The sequence below is a fragment of the Oncorhynchus mykiss genome, chromosome 9 (genome assembly GCF_013265735.2).
Source record: "Oncorhynchus mykiss isolate Arlee chromosome 9, USDA_OmykA_1.1, whole genome shotgun sequence".
Taxonomy (NCBI): Eukaryota; Metazoa; Chordata; class Actinopteri; order Salmoniformes; family Salmonidae; genus Oncorhynchus; species Oncorhynchus mykiss.
In genome coordinates, this window is record NC_048573.1 from 53062730 (window position 1) to 53081884 (window position 19155).

Here is a 19155-nt window from a genome sequence, read left to right on the forward strand (position 1 = left end):
TAGTTCGGAATGGAAATGTCAGAATTTTTGGTGGCCTTCATAAGCCAGGCTTCAGACATGGCTAGGACATCAGGGTTGGCGGAGTGTGCTAAAGCAGTGAAAAAAACAAACTTAGGGAGGAGGCTTCTGATGTTAACATGCATCAAACCAAGGCTTTTAAGGTTACAGAAGTCAACAAATGAGAGTGCCTGGGAAATGGGTGTAGTGCTAGGGGCTACAGGGCCTGGGTTAACCTCTACATCACCAGAGGAGGAGTAGGATAAGGGTATGGCTAAAGGCTATAAGAACTGGTCGTCTAGTGCGTTGGGATCGGAGAAGAAACAGAGAAGATTTCTGAGTGCGGTGGAATAGATTCAGGGCATAATGTACAGACAAGGATATGGTAGGATGTGAGTACAGTGGAGGTAAATCTAGGCATTGAGTGACGATGAGGTAGTTTGTGTCCCTGGAGGCACCAGTTAAGCCAGGTGAGGTGTCCGGATGTGTGGGGGGGCTGGGGGCTCTACAGTGAAATAAAACGGGAGACCCAGCGATTCAGAAAGCTAGTGGGCTGGGGCTAGCGGATGGGTCTTCGGCAACATCTCAACGGAAAAGTCTGTTGAATCCACCTCGGACGATTCACACCTTCTCTAGTAGACAGCGCCCTAACTGATTTGGTATTTTTTCTTCTTTTCTCTCTTTCTCCCCTCAGTCACCCCTGATCTGGTCCCGGAGCCCCTGGTTCCACCTGTGGTGCCTACCCTGCCCTCGGCGTGGGTCCGGCCTGCCCTGCACAGGCCCCGTAGGCGCAGCAGCAGCGGCAACAGCAGCGGAGGCGACCCCACCAGGCCGTGCCCCTCAGGCCTGGCAGGCCCCAGAGGCAGCATGGAGGTAGGCATGCGTGTGGTGCGTGGCCTGGACTGGAAGTGGGGGAACCAGGATGACGGTGACGGCCACGTGGGCACGGTGGTGGAGATCGGGCGGCAGGGCAGCACCACCACACCCGACAAGACGGTGGTGGTGCAGTGGGACAGTGGCACGCGCACCAACTACCGCACAGGCTACCAAGGATCCTACGACCTGCTGCTCTACGACAACGCCCAGATCGGTGAGCACTGAGCCCTGATCACCCCACCACAGGTTTTGAAACGCATATAAGTTACACTATATATACAAATGTATGTGGACACCCCTTCAAATTAGTGGTTTTAGCTATTTTAGCCACACCCGTTGCTGGTGTATAAAATTGAGCATACAGCCATGCAATCGCCATAGACAAACATTGACAGGAAAAGAATGGCCTTACTGAAGAGCTCAGTGACTTTCAACATGGCGCTGTTTTTTTGTATTTTATTTAACCTTTATTTAACTAGGCAAGTCAGTTAAGAACAAATTCTTATTTACAATGACGTCCTACCCCGGCCAAACCCTAACCCAGACGATGCTGGGCCAATTGTGCGCCGCCTTATGGGACTCTCGATCACGGCTGGTTGTGATACAGCCTGGAATCAAACTAAGGTCTGCAGTGACATACAGTGCCTTAGACCGCTGCACCACTCGGGAGCAGCGTTATGGAATGCCACATTTCCAACAAGTCAGTTCGCCAAATTTCTGTCCTGCTTGAGCTGCCCCGGTCAACTGTAAGTGCTGTTTATTGTGAAGTGGAAACGTCTAGTAGCAGCAACGGCTCAGCCGCGAAGTGGTGGTCCACACAAGCTCACAGTATGGTAGAGCGTAAAAATCCTCTGTCCTCGGTTGCAACACTCACTGCCGAGTAGTTTTTGGCTAAAAGCAACAGTGAAAGAGAAGTTTGACGAAAGAACTGATTCTGTTATGAAAAGGTTTTATAGTGAGTTTTGCATTGATCTGTTAGGTCTTGTGGAAACTCTGTTAGTTGCGTGCTTGTAATTGCCAATTGAAGTGGGGAAATAGCATTCCCGAGGTCAGTGCATACTGGAGGGTAAATGTGCAGCAGTAGTGCAATGCAGTTATAAAAACTACATTCACAAGTTTGTTTTAAGTGTTTCAAATGTCATGGTATATCCCTGAAGGTAACAATATCACTAGGATAATTTAATTTATAACAAAACTTTTTCATTGTTAAAATAGGCCTACAATAATTTTTCTCTACAGAAATGCACACTCAAGTAATCAAATATGAATGTCCTTTCGGATATCTAGATATTCAATTAACCGTGCCCATCCCTAGTACTTGTGTATATTGTGTATAAAACAACCTACTGTATATAAAACCATTTTCAGTGAGGCCGGGATTCAATCTAATCCATGCAAGCTTGACATTTAAAGGACATTTCCGATTGAGGCAACATGCACAGCATTTACCGTGAATGTGATCTCTGCGAAAGTTGGGGAAATTGCCTTTTTAAAAGCGTCATTGTCAGCTGTCCAGCACATTTTGCTCTGAATTGAGTCCCGGCTTTAAACTCTATTCAAGTTTGATTCATTTTTTTGTATATCATTCTTTATTTTTAGGTATTTATGTCTCATCTCTATGACTCAAGCAAGCTTCCTCAAGCTTGTGTTTACTTAGATGCCCTTTGCTCTGCGATGCTTTCTCCATTTCCTTTCGACTCAAAAATAGAGACAGGCAATACAGCCCTGTTTTAGAATCAAATGCCAAGTGCTAAGGCAGGATTAGTCTGCATTTTGCACCATTAAAGACATAATTTTTCTGCCTCAGAAGCCAATAATGCTTCAATTTTAGCCTAAAAAGGGGGAGAGGGATGAGGAAGAGCGCCATCTCTCGACGTCTCTTTCATCAGTCAAGCGTCTCATTTGCTAGGCTTCTTGACCTCCTTCCACCTCTCTGACTCTCTCGCTCTCTTTTCTCTGTCTCAGGTGTGCGCCACTCCAACATCATCTGTGACAGCTGCAAGAAGCATGGCATCATGGGGATGCGCTGGAAATGTAAGGTGTGCTTTGACTACGACCTGTGCACGCAGTGTTACATGAACAACAAGCACGACCTGGGCCACGCCTTTGAACGCTATGAGACCGCCCACTCCCAACCGTGAGTACCATGGTCACCCCCCCCACATCTTTTCTCAAGGATTCCCAATTTCCCGATTATTTAGTGTAATACACCCAGTATTATATAGCAACAAAAGCCAGTATTATAGCTAAAACACTATATGGGAGAACAGTACTTAAGCAAATATATTTAGTGATGCCACGCAGAATACTGTTGGCCAATACTACAGTAATTCCTTATGTGGCACCAATTCCCTCTTATCTGCGATTGTTAAACATTTACATAGTTGCAGTTTCCTCAAGTGAGTGAAGACTTTTGAGTCCGTAGACATTGTGAAAGACATTAGGGCAAAATAAAGAGGAACTGTGTCAGAGAACAAGCTCACCAAACCTGCAATGGCTGTATGTCATTGCTGCTTAAGTTTAGGTCTATTCAATCAAAACATGTTGTCTGGTTTTTAGGGTTAAAGTAGCCTGAACTACTGAATGAATGAGTCTTCATCTTGACATGCAAAAAAAGCATTATTTAAAAAAAAATATTCTCCCATATCGAGAAGATAGAGAAAATGTAATTGTCACTGACAGTCAGCTCTCATATTCTGTACAGTACAATACAGTCTTGACAGAGGCTCCTTCCCCTCTCACTTTGACTCCCGCCTCAGTTTCTCTAGCCCACGGTATTGATATCACATTGGGCCTGTATGCTTTTATAAGATCTGATTTAAATGTGACTGCTTTGTGTCACATCGAGTTAAGTCTGGACTTCATGACTTGAAAGCTGACGGGAGAGTAAACACAAGGCTAAATGTTGGATTTCTGTCCTTTGAAAGCACTAGTGGACAGCAGTTTGCCCCAAGAAGACTACTATAAGGTCTTATCGGTCTTGTTATTTTGAGGATGTTTACAAACTACTCAGCCCCACTGTAGGACTTACTCTAGCTACCTGACAAGATTACAAATCTCAACCTTTAAATAGATTTATCTTCTTCTACTTATATCAGTCTGCTCAGCCCCACCAGAGGACTTACGCTCACTACCTTACTAGACCGCAAATCTCAACCTTTGAATAGATGTCCATCTTCTACTTATATCACTGGCTTCAGTAAGAAGCTTGATACATCTGGTGGGTGTGTTGATCTGATTTGAGAGTAGTAAACATACACACCACCAAACTGCTGCTTTGTGGTGAGGGAAACAAAAGCCCATTATTTGGTTACTTCACCATTTATGAAATTACTCCCACAAACACATTAACTTCTCTATATCAACAAACAGAGCAGAGAGGTAAAGGCAAATGCAGGATTAGATATCTCAGTAGTTGAATCCAGTACATGAATGATGGAGGTTTTGAAATGCAATGATTGTTTGATTTTGACCCAAAACGGCTGATGGTTAACACATGTTTAGTGCATGTGACCATGCAGGAATTGAACCAACAACTCCTGAATGCCCCGATCTGGACGCCAAAACAACAGAGGGAGGTTCAAATTTGAAGTGGGTCTCTGAAGGGATCTCTGTCACCCCAGTACAAACGCGTTATGAATCTGTCGCCTTCTCTCTTGAGACATCTTTAAGCAAGAATGGAGCAGTCAGTCTAAAGTGGAATGAAAGAATGTCACTCAGCTGAAGTTAGTGGGCCGGCAGTGATGTGATAGACCCTTCAGACATCTCTGGCCTTGCTCTTACGCAACCCGCATCCTGATGGAGAACATTTTATTAAGCTGATTCTACGAATGTTTTCCCACCGTGACCACTGAGGATTCTGAGAAACAGATGTCGTCAACAATGATACATACAAAGAGTCATTGATGGTTTTTCTCAGATCTCTTTAGGCCTCGCTACTTAGCCTATTTCAGACACTTGTGCCTTTTGTATTCACACAGCTCATGAGGTACAGCACATGTCTTTAGAGAAACCCACCTTATTTGAACTATGACTCCCATTGGCATCATTATAAATTCGCTACATTGGTGTCAGGTGGGAGGCTGAACCAGTTTCAGTTCTCCTTTGGCCAAATATGCCATATGCATGAAATATAGCCAGTCATTTATATTTCAACACCTCATCATACCATAACTCATCCATATGTCATTAGATCATGCCATGAGCATTTTAGACATACTCCAGCAGCTTACACAACATTCCACCCATACCATACACGCTTATTCTGGGACGTTGCATTCGTCTTTCAAAAAGCTTATCTATAAAACGTTTCATTATGAATTCAACACCCTATCGATATGAATGGAGATACAGGAGGAGATAAAGGTAGACAATGGTGACTAAATTAGTCAACGTCTATATCCAACCATTGGATCCCATTTCTGGTTTAAATGTACTGTTGATATCATTTATTACACACTGAAGAAGGGTTGGGCGATATATCGAATGTATTATATTATGCGATATGCCTGTATCGCAAGAATCAAATATATACAGTACCAGTCAAAACGTTTAGACACACCTACTTATTCAAGGGTTTTTCTTTATTTTGACTATTTTCTACATTGTAGAATAATAGTGAAGACTTCAAAACTATGAAATAACACATATGAAATCATGTAGTAACCAAAAAAGTGTTTTTTATATATATTTTATATTTAAGATTCAAATTCAAATAGCCACCCTTTGCCTTGATGACAGCTTGGCACGCTCTTGGCATTCTCTCAACCAGCTTCATGAGGTAGTCACCTGGAATGCATTTCAATTAACAGGTGTGCCTTGTTAAAAGTAAATTTGTGGAATTACATACCTTCTTATTGCGTTTGGGCCAATCAGTTGTGTTGTGACAAGTTAGGGGTGGTATACAGAAGATAGCCCTATTTGGTAAAATAGCAAGTCTGTATTATGGCAAGAACAGCTCAAATAATCAAAGAGAAATGACAGTCCATTACTTTCAGACATGAAGGTCAGTCAATCAGTAAAATTTCAAGAACTTTGAAAGTGCAGTTGCAAAAAACATCAAGCACTATGGTGAACCTGGCTCTCATGAGGACCGCCACATGAAGATCCAGAGTTACCTCTGCTGTAGAGGATAAGTTCATTAGAGTTACCAGCCTTTAATGAATGCTTCAGAGTTCAAGTAACAGGCACATCTCAACATCAACTGTTCAAAGGAATCATGCCTTCATGGTCGAATTGCTACAAAGAAACCACTACTAAAGGACACCAATAATAAGAAGAGACTTGCTTGGACCAAGAAACACAAGCAATTGACATTACACTGGTGGAAGTCTGTCCTTTGGTCTGAGTCTAAATTAGATTTTTGCTTCCAACCGCCGTGTCTTTGTGAGACAGAGTAGGGGAACGGATGATCTCAGCATGTGTGGTTCCCACCGTGAAGCATGGAGGTGGGGGTGCTTTGCTGGTGACACTGTTGGTGATTTATTTAGTATTCAACGCACACTTAAACAGCATGGCTACCACAGCATTCTGTAGCATGACGCCATCCCATCTGGTGTGGGCTTAGTGGGACTATTATTTGTTTTTCAACAGGACAATGACCCAAAACACCTCCAGGCTGTGTAAGGGTTATTTGACCAAGAAGGAGAGTGATGGAGTGCTGCATCTAATGACCTGGCCTCCACAATCACCTGATCTCAACCCAATTGAGATGGTTTGGGATGAGTTAGACTGCAGAGTGAAGGAAAAGCAGCCAAAAAGTGCTCAGCGTATGTGGGAACTCCTTCAAGACTGTTGGAAAAGCATTCCAAATGAATCTGTCAATGCAAACGGTGGCTACCGCAAACAGCATTTTAGCCAAAGATTATTAAAGGGTGCCGATAGCCATGGTAGCTCTGCTTCTAGCTCCTAAGTAACTTTTTAAAGTTTTTGTATGTGTTATTTATTACATTATTAACCCAGACATTTTTTGGTGTTATTACATGCAGCCGGAAAGAACGTTTTTACTATTGTTTGTATAGATGAACGTGGTCCCTTCAGATATTTGGAAATTGCTCCCAAGGATGAACCAGACTTGTGGAGGTCCACAATTATTTTTCTGAAGTCTTGGCTGATTTCTTTAGATTTTTCCATGATGTCAAGCAAAGAGGCACTGAGTTTGAAGGTAGGCCTTGAAATTTATCCACAGGTACACCTCCAATTGACTCAAATGATGGCAATTAGCCTATCAGAAGCTTCTAAAGCCATGACATAGTTTTCTGGAATTTTCCAAGCTGTTTAAAGGCACAGTCAACTTTGTTCTTCTGACCCCATGGAATTGTGATACAGTGAAATAATCTGTCTTTAAACAATTGTTGGAAAAATGACTTGTGTCATGCACAAAGTAGATGTCCTCACCGACTTGCCAAAACTATAGTTTGTTAACAAGACATTTGTGGAGTGGTTGAAAAATGAGTTTTAATGACTCCAACCTGTGTGTATGTAAACTTTTGACTTCATCACTGTATATACTGTATTCTACTCTATTTTAGTCAATGCCACTCCGACATTGCTTTCCTAATATTTATATATTTCTTAATTACATTATTTTACTTTTAGATTTGTGTGTGTATTGTTGTGAATTATTAGATGCTAATGCACTGTTGGAGCTAGGAACACAAGCATTTCTCTACACCCACAATAAAATTAGATTTACTAGCTTTCTAGTCTTTTTTTTAAATAAATGTACAACAAATTCTCATTCTGATACATAAGGTATGCCACTTGATTTCAACATCTGAACAAAGTGGACAGACTAGCATGCTATTCAGACAGTTGTAGACGGACAGAAGGGTTTGTTCATAACAGTTTAACTCTTCTACCTTGTTAGCTAGCAAATAGATGTGTTTGCTAAACTTGAAATATATAAATATTAGCTGGCTACTCACTAGCACGTGGGCTTGTGCTTGAGACATGGGCTTGTGTTTACGCATATAAGGCCCTCCCTCGTTCTCCCTTCTGCAAATCTAACCATGAACCTATTCTCCTGTTTTCAAACAAAAGCTCAAACAGGAAGTACCAGTGTACTCAATACGGAAGTGGTCGGATGAAGCAGGCACGAGGCTACAAGAATGTTTTGCTAGTACAGACTAGGATATGTTCCTGGATTCATTCGATTGCATTGAGGAGTACGAGCATATAAGATGCCCACTATGACCTCCGAGACATCAAACATGCAAATGGACAGGTAGAATCCTATTACACCGGCTCCGACACTCGTCGTATGTGGCAGGGCTTGCAGACGATAACGGATTACAAAGGGCAGAAGTTGCCCAGTGATGCAGAACTCCCAAATGAGCTAAATGCCTTTTTATGCCTGCTTAGAAGGAATATAAATTGGCTTGTGTGTAAACAGGTTTTTCATGATGGCTATGTGAGCTTGTTCTCCGTGGCCGACGTGAAAGCCATTTAAAACAGGTTAACAATCACAAGGCCACCAGGCCAGACGCAATACCGGGGTGCGTTCTCAAAGCATGCGCAGACCAGCTTGCAAGTGTCTACAACAACATTTTCAATCTATCCTTGTCCCAGTCTGTAATCCCATTTTATGTTTCAAGCTGACAACCATTGTTCCTGTTCCCAAGAGCTCCAAGTTAATCAGCCTAAATGACTAACACCCTCTAGCAATCACATCTGTAATTATGAAGTGCTTCAAGTTCCTTGGCGTCCACATCACTAACGACTTACCATGGTCCACACACACCTGCACAGTTGTGAAGAGGGCAAGGCAGTGCCTCTTTCCCCTCAGTAAGCTGAAAAGATTTGGCATGGGCCCTCGGATCCTCAAGTTATTCATCTGCACCATCGATATCATCTTGACTGGCTGCATCACCGCCTGTTTGGTATGGTAAATGCACCCCTCTTTACTGAAAAGCGCTATGGATGGTGGTGCGAACAGTCCAGTACATCACTTGGGCAGAGGTCCCTGCCATCCAGGAACTCTATCGGGCAGAAGAAGGCCTGAAAAATGTCCAAAGACCCCAGCCACCCAAGCCATAGACTATTCACTCTGCTACCATCTGACCAACAGGCTCCGAGACAACTTCTATCCCCAAGCCATAATAAGACTGCTAAATAGCCAGACTGCTAAATAGTAAATTATTGATACCCGAACTATAAACCCACACACATACAGTGCATTCGGAAAGTATTCAGACCCCTTTACTTTTTCCACATTTTGATATGTTACAGCCTTATTCTAAAATATATTTAATTGTTTTCCCACCTCATCAATCTACACACAATACCCTATAATGACAAATAGAAACAGGTTTTTTGACATTTTTGCAAATGTATAATTATATATATTTTTTAAATTAAATAATTTACACAAGTATTCAGACCCTTTTCTCTCTACTTTCTTGAAGCACCTTTGGCAGCGATGACAGCCTCAAGTCTTCTTGGGTATGATGCTACAAGCTTGGCACACCTGTATTTGGGGAGTTTCTATGATTTCTTCTCTGCAGATCTTCTCAAGCTCTGTCAGGTTGGATGGAGAGCGTCGCTGCACAGCTATTTTCAGGTCTGTCCAGAGATGTTACCTCGGGTTCAAGTCCGGGCTCTGGCTGGGCCACTCAAGGACATTCAGAGACTTGTCCAAAAGCCACTCCTGCATTGTCTTGGCTGTGTGCTTACTGTCGTTGTCCTGTTGGAAGGTGAACCGCCTCTCCAGTTTGAGGTCCTGAGCGCTCTGGAGCAGGTTTTCATCAAGGTTCTCTCTGTACTTTTCTCTGTTCATCTTTCCCTCGATCCTGACTAGTCTCCCAGTCCCTGCCGCTGAAAAACATCCCCACAGCATGATGCTGCCACCACCATGCTTCACTATAGGGATGGTACCAGGTTTCCTCCAGACGTGACGCTTGGTATTCAGGCCAAGGAGTTCAATCTTGGTCTCATCAGACCTGAGAATCTTGTTTCTCATGGTCTGATAGTCCTTTAGTTGCCTTTTGGCAAACTTCAAGCGGGCTGTTGTGCCTTTTACTGAGAAGTGGCTTCCGTCTAGCCACTCTACCATAAAAGCCTGATTTGGTGGAGTGCTGCAGAGATGGTATCCTTCTCCCATCTCCACAGAGGAACTCTAGAGCTCTGTCAGAGTGACCATCGGGGTTCTTGGTCACCTCCCTGACCAAGGCCCTTCTTTCCCGATTGCTCAGTTTGGCCGGGTGGCCAGCTCTAGGAAGAGTTTTGGTGGTTCCAAACTTCTTCCATTTAAGAATGATGGAAGCCACTGTTCTTGGGGACCTTCAATGCTGCAGAAGTGTTTTGGTACCCTTCCCCAGATCTGTGCCTTGACACAATCATGTCTCGGAACTCTAGTGATAATTCCTTCGACCTCAGGGTTTGGTTTTTGTTCTGATATGCTCTGTCAACTGTGGGACCTTTTTTTAAATCATGTCCAATCAATTGAATTTACCACAGGGGGACTCTAAGTTGTACAAATATCTCAAGGATTACCAATGGAAACAGGATGCACCTGAGCTCAATTTCGAGTCTCATAGCAAGGGGTCTAAATATATATATATATATATATATATATATTTTTTTTTTTCTACAAACCTTTTTTCGCTTTGTCATTGTGGGGTATTGTGTGTAGATTGAGGGTGAAAAATATTTGATTCATTTAAGAATAAGGCTGTAATGTAACAAAATGTGGAAAACGGGTAGGGGTCTGAATACTTTCCGAATGTACATCCACATTACACAGATGCACACTCACACTCTTATACACTCTGTTCTTCTTTTTACACTTATTATTGTTGTGAGTAGGACACGACAAAACCTTTCCCCCTTCAGGAGACTGAAAAGATTTGGCAGGGGTCCCCAGAGCCTCAAAGTTATATTGCTGCACCAGCGAGAGCATCCTGACCGGTTGCATCTCCGCCTGGTTTGGCAACTGCTCAGCATCTGACCGTAAGGCGCGGGTAGAGGGTAGAGCGTACAGCCCAGTACATCACTGGGGCCAAGCTTTCTGCCATCCAGGATCTATATAAAAGGTGGTGTCAGAGGAAAGCCCATAATATTGTCAGAGACTCAAGTCACCCGAGTCAGACTGTTTTCTCTGCTACTGCACGGCAAGCGGTACCGGAGCGCCAAGTCTAAAAGCAAAAGGGTCCTTAACAGCTTCTACCCCCAAGCCATAAGACTGCTGAACAATTAATCAAATGGCTACCGGACTATTTACATTTTCTTCTCCCATTTTGTTTTGTATGCTACTTGCTGTTATCTATGCATAGTCACTTCACACCTATCTATATGTACAAATTACCTCAACTAACCTGTACCCCCGCACACTTACTTGGTACCGGTACCCCCTGTATATAGCCTCGTTATTGTGTTACTTTAGTTTATTTGCTAAATATTTTCTTAACTCTTCTTGAACTGCGCTCTTCTTGAATACTTGTTGTATTCGGCGCAAGTGACAAATAAAGTTTTATTTGATCTATCCTGATGAGTAGTCACTATACCCTGCCTTCATGTACATACATTATCTACCTCAAATTCCTTGTACCGCTGCACATTGATGAGAGAAATGTTTTCAGTTTTAAAGCTAATTTCCTGCTATTCTATGCATTTCGCCATACAGCAGAGAGAGAATATGACGGTTTTAAGGCTAATTTCCTGCAATTCTACGTATTCTGCCATGGAGCTGGGAGAGAATATTGTAGTTTTAAAGCTAGTTTCCTGCAAATCCATGCATTTTTCCATGGACAATGCTGTGTATTTTTCTCAAACATAATAACAAAAGGAATGCAGCTAAATTAATTGTTTTTGGACTTTTCAATTCTCCCTTACTGTCTAGCTTTTATTTTGGTGATTGTTAGTTCTCAAAGATAATATTATCAAAAAATATATAGGTCCATTATCTTTTCTACATACTTTATATCTTGTTTTAGTCATTTAAGTTTATACCTAAAAGCGTTTTTCCATCCTGAAAATGAATCCCCTGTTTGGATTTAGGCGACTTGTTTTTTTTTTCGGAAGTCATTAGATGTGTAACAAAAAGGGAGTTTTCATAGACTTGAAAGACAGATCAGTAATTTTTCTGAAAAAGCACATTAAACTATTTTCATAAAATAAAGAAATTATTAGTGAGTCTTATAGTGGTGGGAGGCTTATATTTAGCCAAGGTATAATTTCACAAGCCCTGAATTCATTTTATTATTGCTGACTGTCTGAAATGCAGTGCATTTGATCTTTAATTGTAAAACAAAGCTTAATTAGAAAAATACATTTAAAAAGTGTAGAGGTATACTGTGAAATCTTGATTTTTGGGCTATAGTGGCTTGCGAAAGTATTCACCCCCTTGGCATTTTTCCTATTTTGTTGCCTTACAACCTGGAATTAAAGTATATTTTTTTGTTGGTTTGTATCATTTGATTTCTGAAGATGCAAAATATTTTATATTGTGTTCTACTTTGTAGTGCCACCTTTTAGCCACTGGGATTTTTCCCCATTCTTCAAGGCAAAACTGCTCCAGCTCCTTCCTGTTGGATGGGTTTCGCGCTAGTGTACAGCAATCTTTAAGTCATACCACAGATTCTCAATTGGATTGAGGTCTAGGCTTTGACTAGGCCATTACAAGACATTTAAATGTTTCCCCTTAAACCACTCTAGTGTTGCTTTAGCAGTATGCTTAGGGTCATTGTCCTGCTGGAAGCTGAACCTCTGTCCCAGTCTCAAATCTCTGGAAGACTGATACAGGTTTCCCTTAAGAATGTCCCTGTATTTAGCACCATCCATCATTCCTTCAATTCTGACCAGTTTCCCAGTCCCTGCCAATGAAAAAACATCCCCACAGCATGATGCTGCCACCACCATGCTTCACTGTGGTGGCACTGATGGGGTTCTAGGGGTGATGAGGTGTTGGGTTTGCGCCAGACGTAGCATTTTCCTTGATGGACAAAAAGCTACATTTTAGTCTCATCTGACCAGATTACCTTCTTGGGGAGTCTCCCACATGCCACATTTTTTCTATAAGCAATGGCTTTTTTCTGGCCACTCTTTTGTAAAGCCCAGCTCTGTGGAGTGTATGGCTTAAAGTGGTCCTGTGGACAGATACTCCAATCTCCGCTGTGGAGCTTTGCAGCTCCTTCAGGATTATCTTTGGTCTCTTTGTTGCCTCTCTGATTAATGCCCTCCTTGCCTGGTCTGTGAGTTTTGGTAGGCGGCCCTCTCTTGGCAGGTTTGTTGTGGTGCCATATTCTTTCCATTTTTTTAAATAATGGATTTAATGGTGCTCTGTGGGATGTTCAAAGTTTCTGATATTTTTTTATAACCCAACCGTGATCTGTACTTCTCCACAACTTTGTCCCTGACCTGTTTGGCGAGCTCCTTGGTCTTCATGGTGACGCTTGCTTGGTGGTGCCCCTTGCTTGGTCGTGTTGCAGACTCTGGGGCCTTTCAAAACAGGAGTGTGTATGTTATGTATGTATACTGAGATCATGTGACACTTAGATTGCACACAGGTGGACTTTAACTAATTATGTGACTTCTGAAGGTAATTGATTGCACCAGATCTAATTTAGGGGCTTCATAGCAAAGGGGTGAATACATATGCACGTACCACTTTCTGTTGTTTTTTTATTTTTTATAATTTTTTCACTTCACCAATTTGGACTATTTTGTGTATGAACATTACATGAAATCCAAATAAAAATCTATTAAAATTACATGTTGTAATGCAACAAAATAGGATAAACACCAAAGGGGATGAATACTTTTGGAAGGCACTGTATATCGTCCAGCCCTACAGTGAAGATAAATTCAACAAAGCATTGTGTTGCTGCTCCAAGACCCAGCACTGGAGCAAAGGGGAAAAACATCATATGAAAGTCATGCACACTACCCCCGTTCTTCTTCATGCTTGTTGTTCATGATGCAAAACACAAGAGAGACCCTTTATATCTCAACTCCTCAGTGACCCAAATTTCATCCAAAGCTCTACTGTATGCTGCACGTCTCATAAGATCCGGCTCATCTTAAGAACAAGTAGGCATTCAGTCTGTCCCAAACCCATATTGGGGGGGAGCGGAGACGTTGGCTGGCTTCCGTGATGAGAACGGCCCTGCTTTATTCTGATAGTCATTTGTGATGGAGGGAGTGGACCTTGGCTCAGCAGCACGGCTAATGGGATTCATTTCATGTCAGAGGGGGAGAGGATAGCCGAGCAGGTGGCAGAGGGCTTTAAAGCAGAGAGCTAGACACAGACACACACACACTGGCATAGGGTTATTTTTTCTTTATTGAGTATGACAGGACCTGCAGTGCCCGAGTTTTGCTCTATTTTAATTAGCCCACTTAATGGGATTAACATGTTAGCATTCTCACCTTCCTCCCCATAGAAATTTGTTGTAAGGTAATTAGTAGTGTGAGTACAGATTTAGGGAAGTGAGGTGTCAGGGGCTGTGCTGTGATTATCCATGTGTTTCCATTACAGGATGTTCATTTACGTGTGTGTGTGTGCTCACTTTATGGTTCTCTGGATATTCTCAAATTGTGTGTGTGGAGGCTGTGTCACATGGTTTATGTAAAAAAGTGTACCACAGTAGGAGTCATAACACCCTTAAAACGTAGCAGTCAAACAAGGAAATGGTTCCAATAGTTTTTCAACCATACATTTTTCCCATAGGGGATTTTAGAAACACTTAACATAAGGGCTGTGTTTTGTGTAGGCTTACCCTGGCGTGACATTTTGATAACCGTGTAAACCACCCCCCCCCCCCCCCAAAAAAAAATACAAATAAAAAATCTGCTAATGTGGCTATCATAAAGAACTACAAATTCCATGATGATCTGGATGAGACTGGCAAATCAAGAAAAAGGTAAAAAATCTCTGGATGAACTCTGTTAGCTAATTTTAGTAATTTCTGAATTGGTTTGTTTTCTGTTAGCAAAGGTGTCATCTAGAGATGACGTGCAGGAGCTTTCATGATGTCTACATTGATTCTAATTAGCGTTTTTGAAAATGAGTCATTTAGCAGAGCTACTTACAGGAGCAGTTAGGGTTAAGTGCCTCCCCCCAACTAGTCGCCCTGGGGATTCAAACCAGCAACTTTTCGGATACTGGCCCAACGCTCTTAATCGCTAAGCTACCTGAGCCGACTATATTGATATAAGTCACCTTGTCCGAGAGAGATTTACATGGTTATGAAAACGTCACACCAGGGTAAGCCTACACGAAACACAGCATTTATTTTAAGTGTTTTTAAACCCCTGTGGGAAAAATGAATAGTGGGAAAAACAATGGGATCAATTTACCTGTTTGACTGCTAGGTTTATGGGTATTATGACACCACTGTGAGACTATAGTAGCTAAGTCAAATAATTACAATGACATGATTTGTTATGTCGACTATGGTCATGGTAAGTGGCGTATATCATCATGGAATATATGTGTAGGTTATGGCGTGTTGATGATGCGCTGCACAACATATGTGTGTCCATATGTTTACTGAAGGGGGGTGGAAACGCAACAACAACTTCCTGGTTGGCTAATCGGCTCCTGCAAACACGCATACTCCCACACACTTACACTCACAAATGCAGAGGCCCTGTCAAGTAGACTCAGTTTAATCCTTATCCTGCATATCTGGCGATTCAGCACCATCTGACCTCTTCACCTCCTACTGGTCAAGTTTCAGCCACGTCTTCCCTCTCTTTCTCAGTCTCTTGCCACTATCACTGTATTTGTATTTATTATGGATCCCCATTAGCTGCTTACGCTTCCTGGGGTCCATCAAAATTAAGACCGTAATACAATTAAAAACTTTACATTCACAACAGATGAATCCACTGTTCCTAGGATGTCATTGAAAATAAGAATTTGTTCTTAACTGACTTGCCTACTTAAATAAAGTTAAAATTAAAATAAATATTGTAAAATAGCATTGTATCTGGTCAAACACCATTTTTTACAAAAAGTTTAAGGGTTGGTAACAGGCAGATTGGTTGGCTAACTGAGCCAATAAAAGGGGCTTTACTGTTCTTAGGTAGCGGAATGACTTGCTTCCCTCCAGGCCTGAGGGCACACACTTTCTAGTATGCTTAAATTTAAGATAGTGGCAATATTGTCCGCTATTATCCTCAGTAATTTTCCATCCAAGTTGTCAGACCCTGGTTGCTTGTCATTGTTGATGGACAACAATAGTTTTCACCTCTTCCACACTCACTTTACGGAATTCAAATTTACAATGCTTGTCTTTCATCATTTGGTCAAATATACTTGGATGTGTAGTGTCAGCATTTGTTGCTGACATGTCATCCATAAGTTTTCTAATCTTGCCAATGAAAAAATTATTAAAGTAGTTGGCAATATCAGTGGATTTTTGCCCCAAATTTCATTTAAGGTGCTCTAAACCTTTTTACCATCATTCTTTGATAGTGTAGTTTCTTATTTTTATTCAGTTTAGTCATGATTTCATGATTTGTAAAAAAAATTAAAAAAAATTATACATGATTTCTTTGCCAATCACTTACAGCCAGACTTATTTTCCATCCCTCTCAACCATACAATTTGTCAATTCCTCATCAATCCATGGGGATTTAAATTTTGTTACAGCCATTGAATCTCAATGGGTGCATGCTTATTAGTAACTGGAATAAGCAATTTCATAAAGTGCTGAATTTGGTTGCTTTTCATTACACACCACATACCAACAAATAGTCAATTTCTGCAGCATTAGTAAAGATGTGATCAATACATGTTGATGATTTTTATTCCGGTGCTGTTTGTAACTACCCTAGTAAGTTGACTGATAACCTGAGCCAGGTTGCAGGTAGTCGTTATAGTTGGAAGCTTTCTCTTGAGTGGACAGCCTGATGAAAGCCGGTCAATATTTAAATGACCCAGAAAATATTCCTCTCTGTTAATACATTATCAAGCATTTTATACATGTTATCCGGATACTGACCATTACCACTTGGTGGTCTAGACAGTGGTTTCTCCTTTAAAAGTTGCGAGCTTGCACCGCAGAACTTAGAGGTACCCAGCGTCACAGCGTCATTGCTCCAGACCACCACAAGGGGGAGTTGGAGCACTCATTATGCATTTGGGTCCCACGGTTTTTATATGACCCATCATATTGAGTGGTTCCAATGAGGAATTTTGACGCGAGCCACCCTTGCCTTGTGTCGTTCTTCAACAAAGATAACTGACAAAACATTACGGTGGAACCAGATGTAAGTTGTTATAACATCATAACGAGTCAAGCAAAAAATGTACAAGAGAGGAATATGTTACTTAATGTAGAGACAAATGTTTGCATATTTTTTTGTCAAAGTTAATTTACGAAAATTGCTATTTAGCAAGTTATCTGACTAGGTAACATTAGCTAGTGTTAGGAGAATTAATTTGTAATTCATGTTTAATGTTTTAGGGACTCCTGAGAACCAGCAAACCAGGCTGTCATCTTGTGATTCTAAAGAATCTAGCTAGCTAAAGCATTTACTGCTAATTGAACTGTATGCCTATGGATGTGTAGCTAGCTACAGGATGTAGCCGGTTTGTGTATGGACCCTAAAACGGTAGGTTCTGAACTAATATTCATACCAATCTATGGACCTCAGCTATCATAGTTGATACAACAACTTCAAGACTGAATGGCATTAATGAAGCCTATGTGTAACCGGTGTAAAATGGCTAGCTAGTTAGTGGGGTGCGCGCAATTAGCGTTTCAATCGGTGACGTCACTCGCTCTGAGACCTTGAAGTAGTTGTTAACCTTGCTCTGCAAAAGCCGCAGCTTTTAGGAGCGATGGGTAATGATGCTTTGTGGGTGTCAGTTGTTGATGTGTGCAGAGGGTCCCTGGTTCGATCCCAGGTAGGGGCAAGGAGAGGAATGGAAGCTATACTGTTACATATGGATAGAGTAGAATATAGTAACTTTATTGTGCCAAGAATGCAAGTCTTATATACACATGTACTGTAGTTATTACCACGCATAAGATTCCCACATTGTAGCCTGTACATTGACTATATTCACTGATCATGTACTCTTCCTTGGTAAATAAAGTTGCGGTTCATATTTGAATCTCTGAGACATTTTCAGTCATATCAAACTCAATTATTTGAATGATGCTGTGTCTGCAAGTGTAACTGATGTGAAATGGCTAGCTAGTTAGCGGTGGTGCCGCTAATAGCGTTTCAATCGGTAACGTCACTTGCTCTGAGGCATTGAAGTAGTGGTTCCCCTTGCTCTGCAAGGGCCGTGGATTTTGTGGAGTGATGGGTAACGATGCTTTGTGGGTGTCAGTTGTTGATGTGTGCAGAGGGTCCCTGGTTCAAGCCCAGGTTGGGTTGAGGGGAGGGACGGAAGCTGTACTGTTACACATGTATGTATTAAATTATACACTTAAACAGTGTTTACTGCTCCTGGGACATCAATGATTACACATTGTAGCTATGCAATAGACTAGAAACATGATTGATTTGTAATTCATATATACAGAAAAAAGTATGCATATCTAACTCCCTTCATCTGCATTAATCTGAGGACACAGGATAGTATTTCAATTAAATACTTAATTTCAACCAGTGGAGAATGTGAAACGCTTCATTGAAAGAAGTTCATTATTCAGGTGTTATAAATACATAAATGCATTATAATTATGATAATTGTAACATTATAAATACAAGTGTACAAGTGTACTTCGATGCACATATGGTGTGCATTATAAAATTAGGTGGGGGGAGAGGTGTAGAACACTGAAAGAGAAAAAGGTAAGAACAACGGCAGACAGCATATGATTCATGAATTACAGTGCTACCCTAATATTCTCTCAGTTCATCACAATTGTGGTGTCTCCTAACCAGCCTTGGGCCCCCAGTTGGCCCGAAGGATATCTTAAGAGTGGGTGAGGTGGCGATGATGGGACTGACTTCCTCTCTTACATCAAAACATACCTGCAGACGAGAGCGCATTATTAAGCCTTATTTAAAATGTATTCTAACATGGTCAGTCACCTTAAAATTTCAACATCCGCTGAAATGTCAGAGCGCGAAATTCAAAGATATTTTTTAGAAATATTTACCTTTCATACATTCACAGGTGCAATACACCAAATTAAAGCTTAACTTCTTGTTAATCTAGCCATCGTGTCTGATTTCAAACAGGCTTTACAGTGAAAGCACACCATACGATTATGTTAGATCAGCGCCTAGTCACAGAAAAACATACAGCCATTTTCCAGCCAAAGAGAGGAGTCACAAAAAGCAGAAATGGAGAAAATGAATCACTAACCTTTGATC

The 19155-nt window shown here is 41.5% G+C and overlaps 1 protein-coding gene across 2 annotated transcripts in view; it reads left to right on the top strand.

Annotated features, from left to right (window-relative positions):
- LOC110532379 (E3 ubiquitin-protein ligase MIB2) overlaps positions 1-19155 on the top strand; it is a 78788-nt gene that overhangs the window by 19653 nt on the left and 39980 nt on the right. For both annotated transcript variants that reach the window (XM_021616232.2, XM_021616231.2), the window contains exons 2-3: positions 692-1087; positions 2839-3010. In XM_021616232.2, coding sequence (XP_021471907.1) covers positions 865-1087; positions 2839-3010 — 395 coding nt within the window. In that variant the 5' untranslated portion in view covers positions 692-864. The remainder of the gene's footprint in view (positions 1-691; positions 1088-2838; positions 3011-19155) is intronic.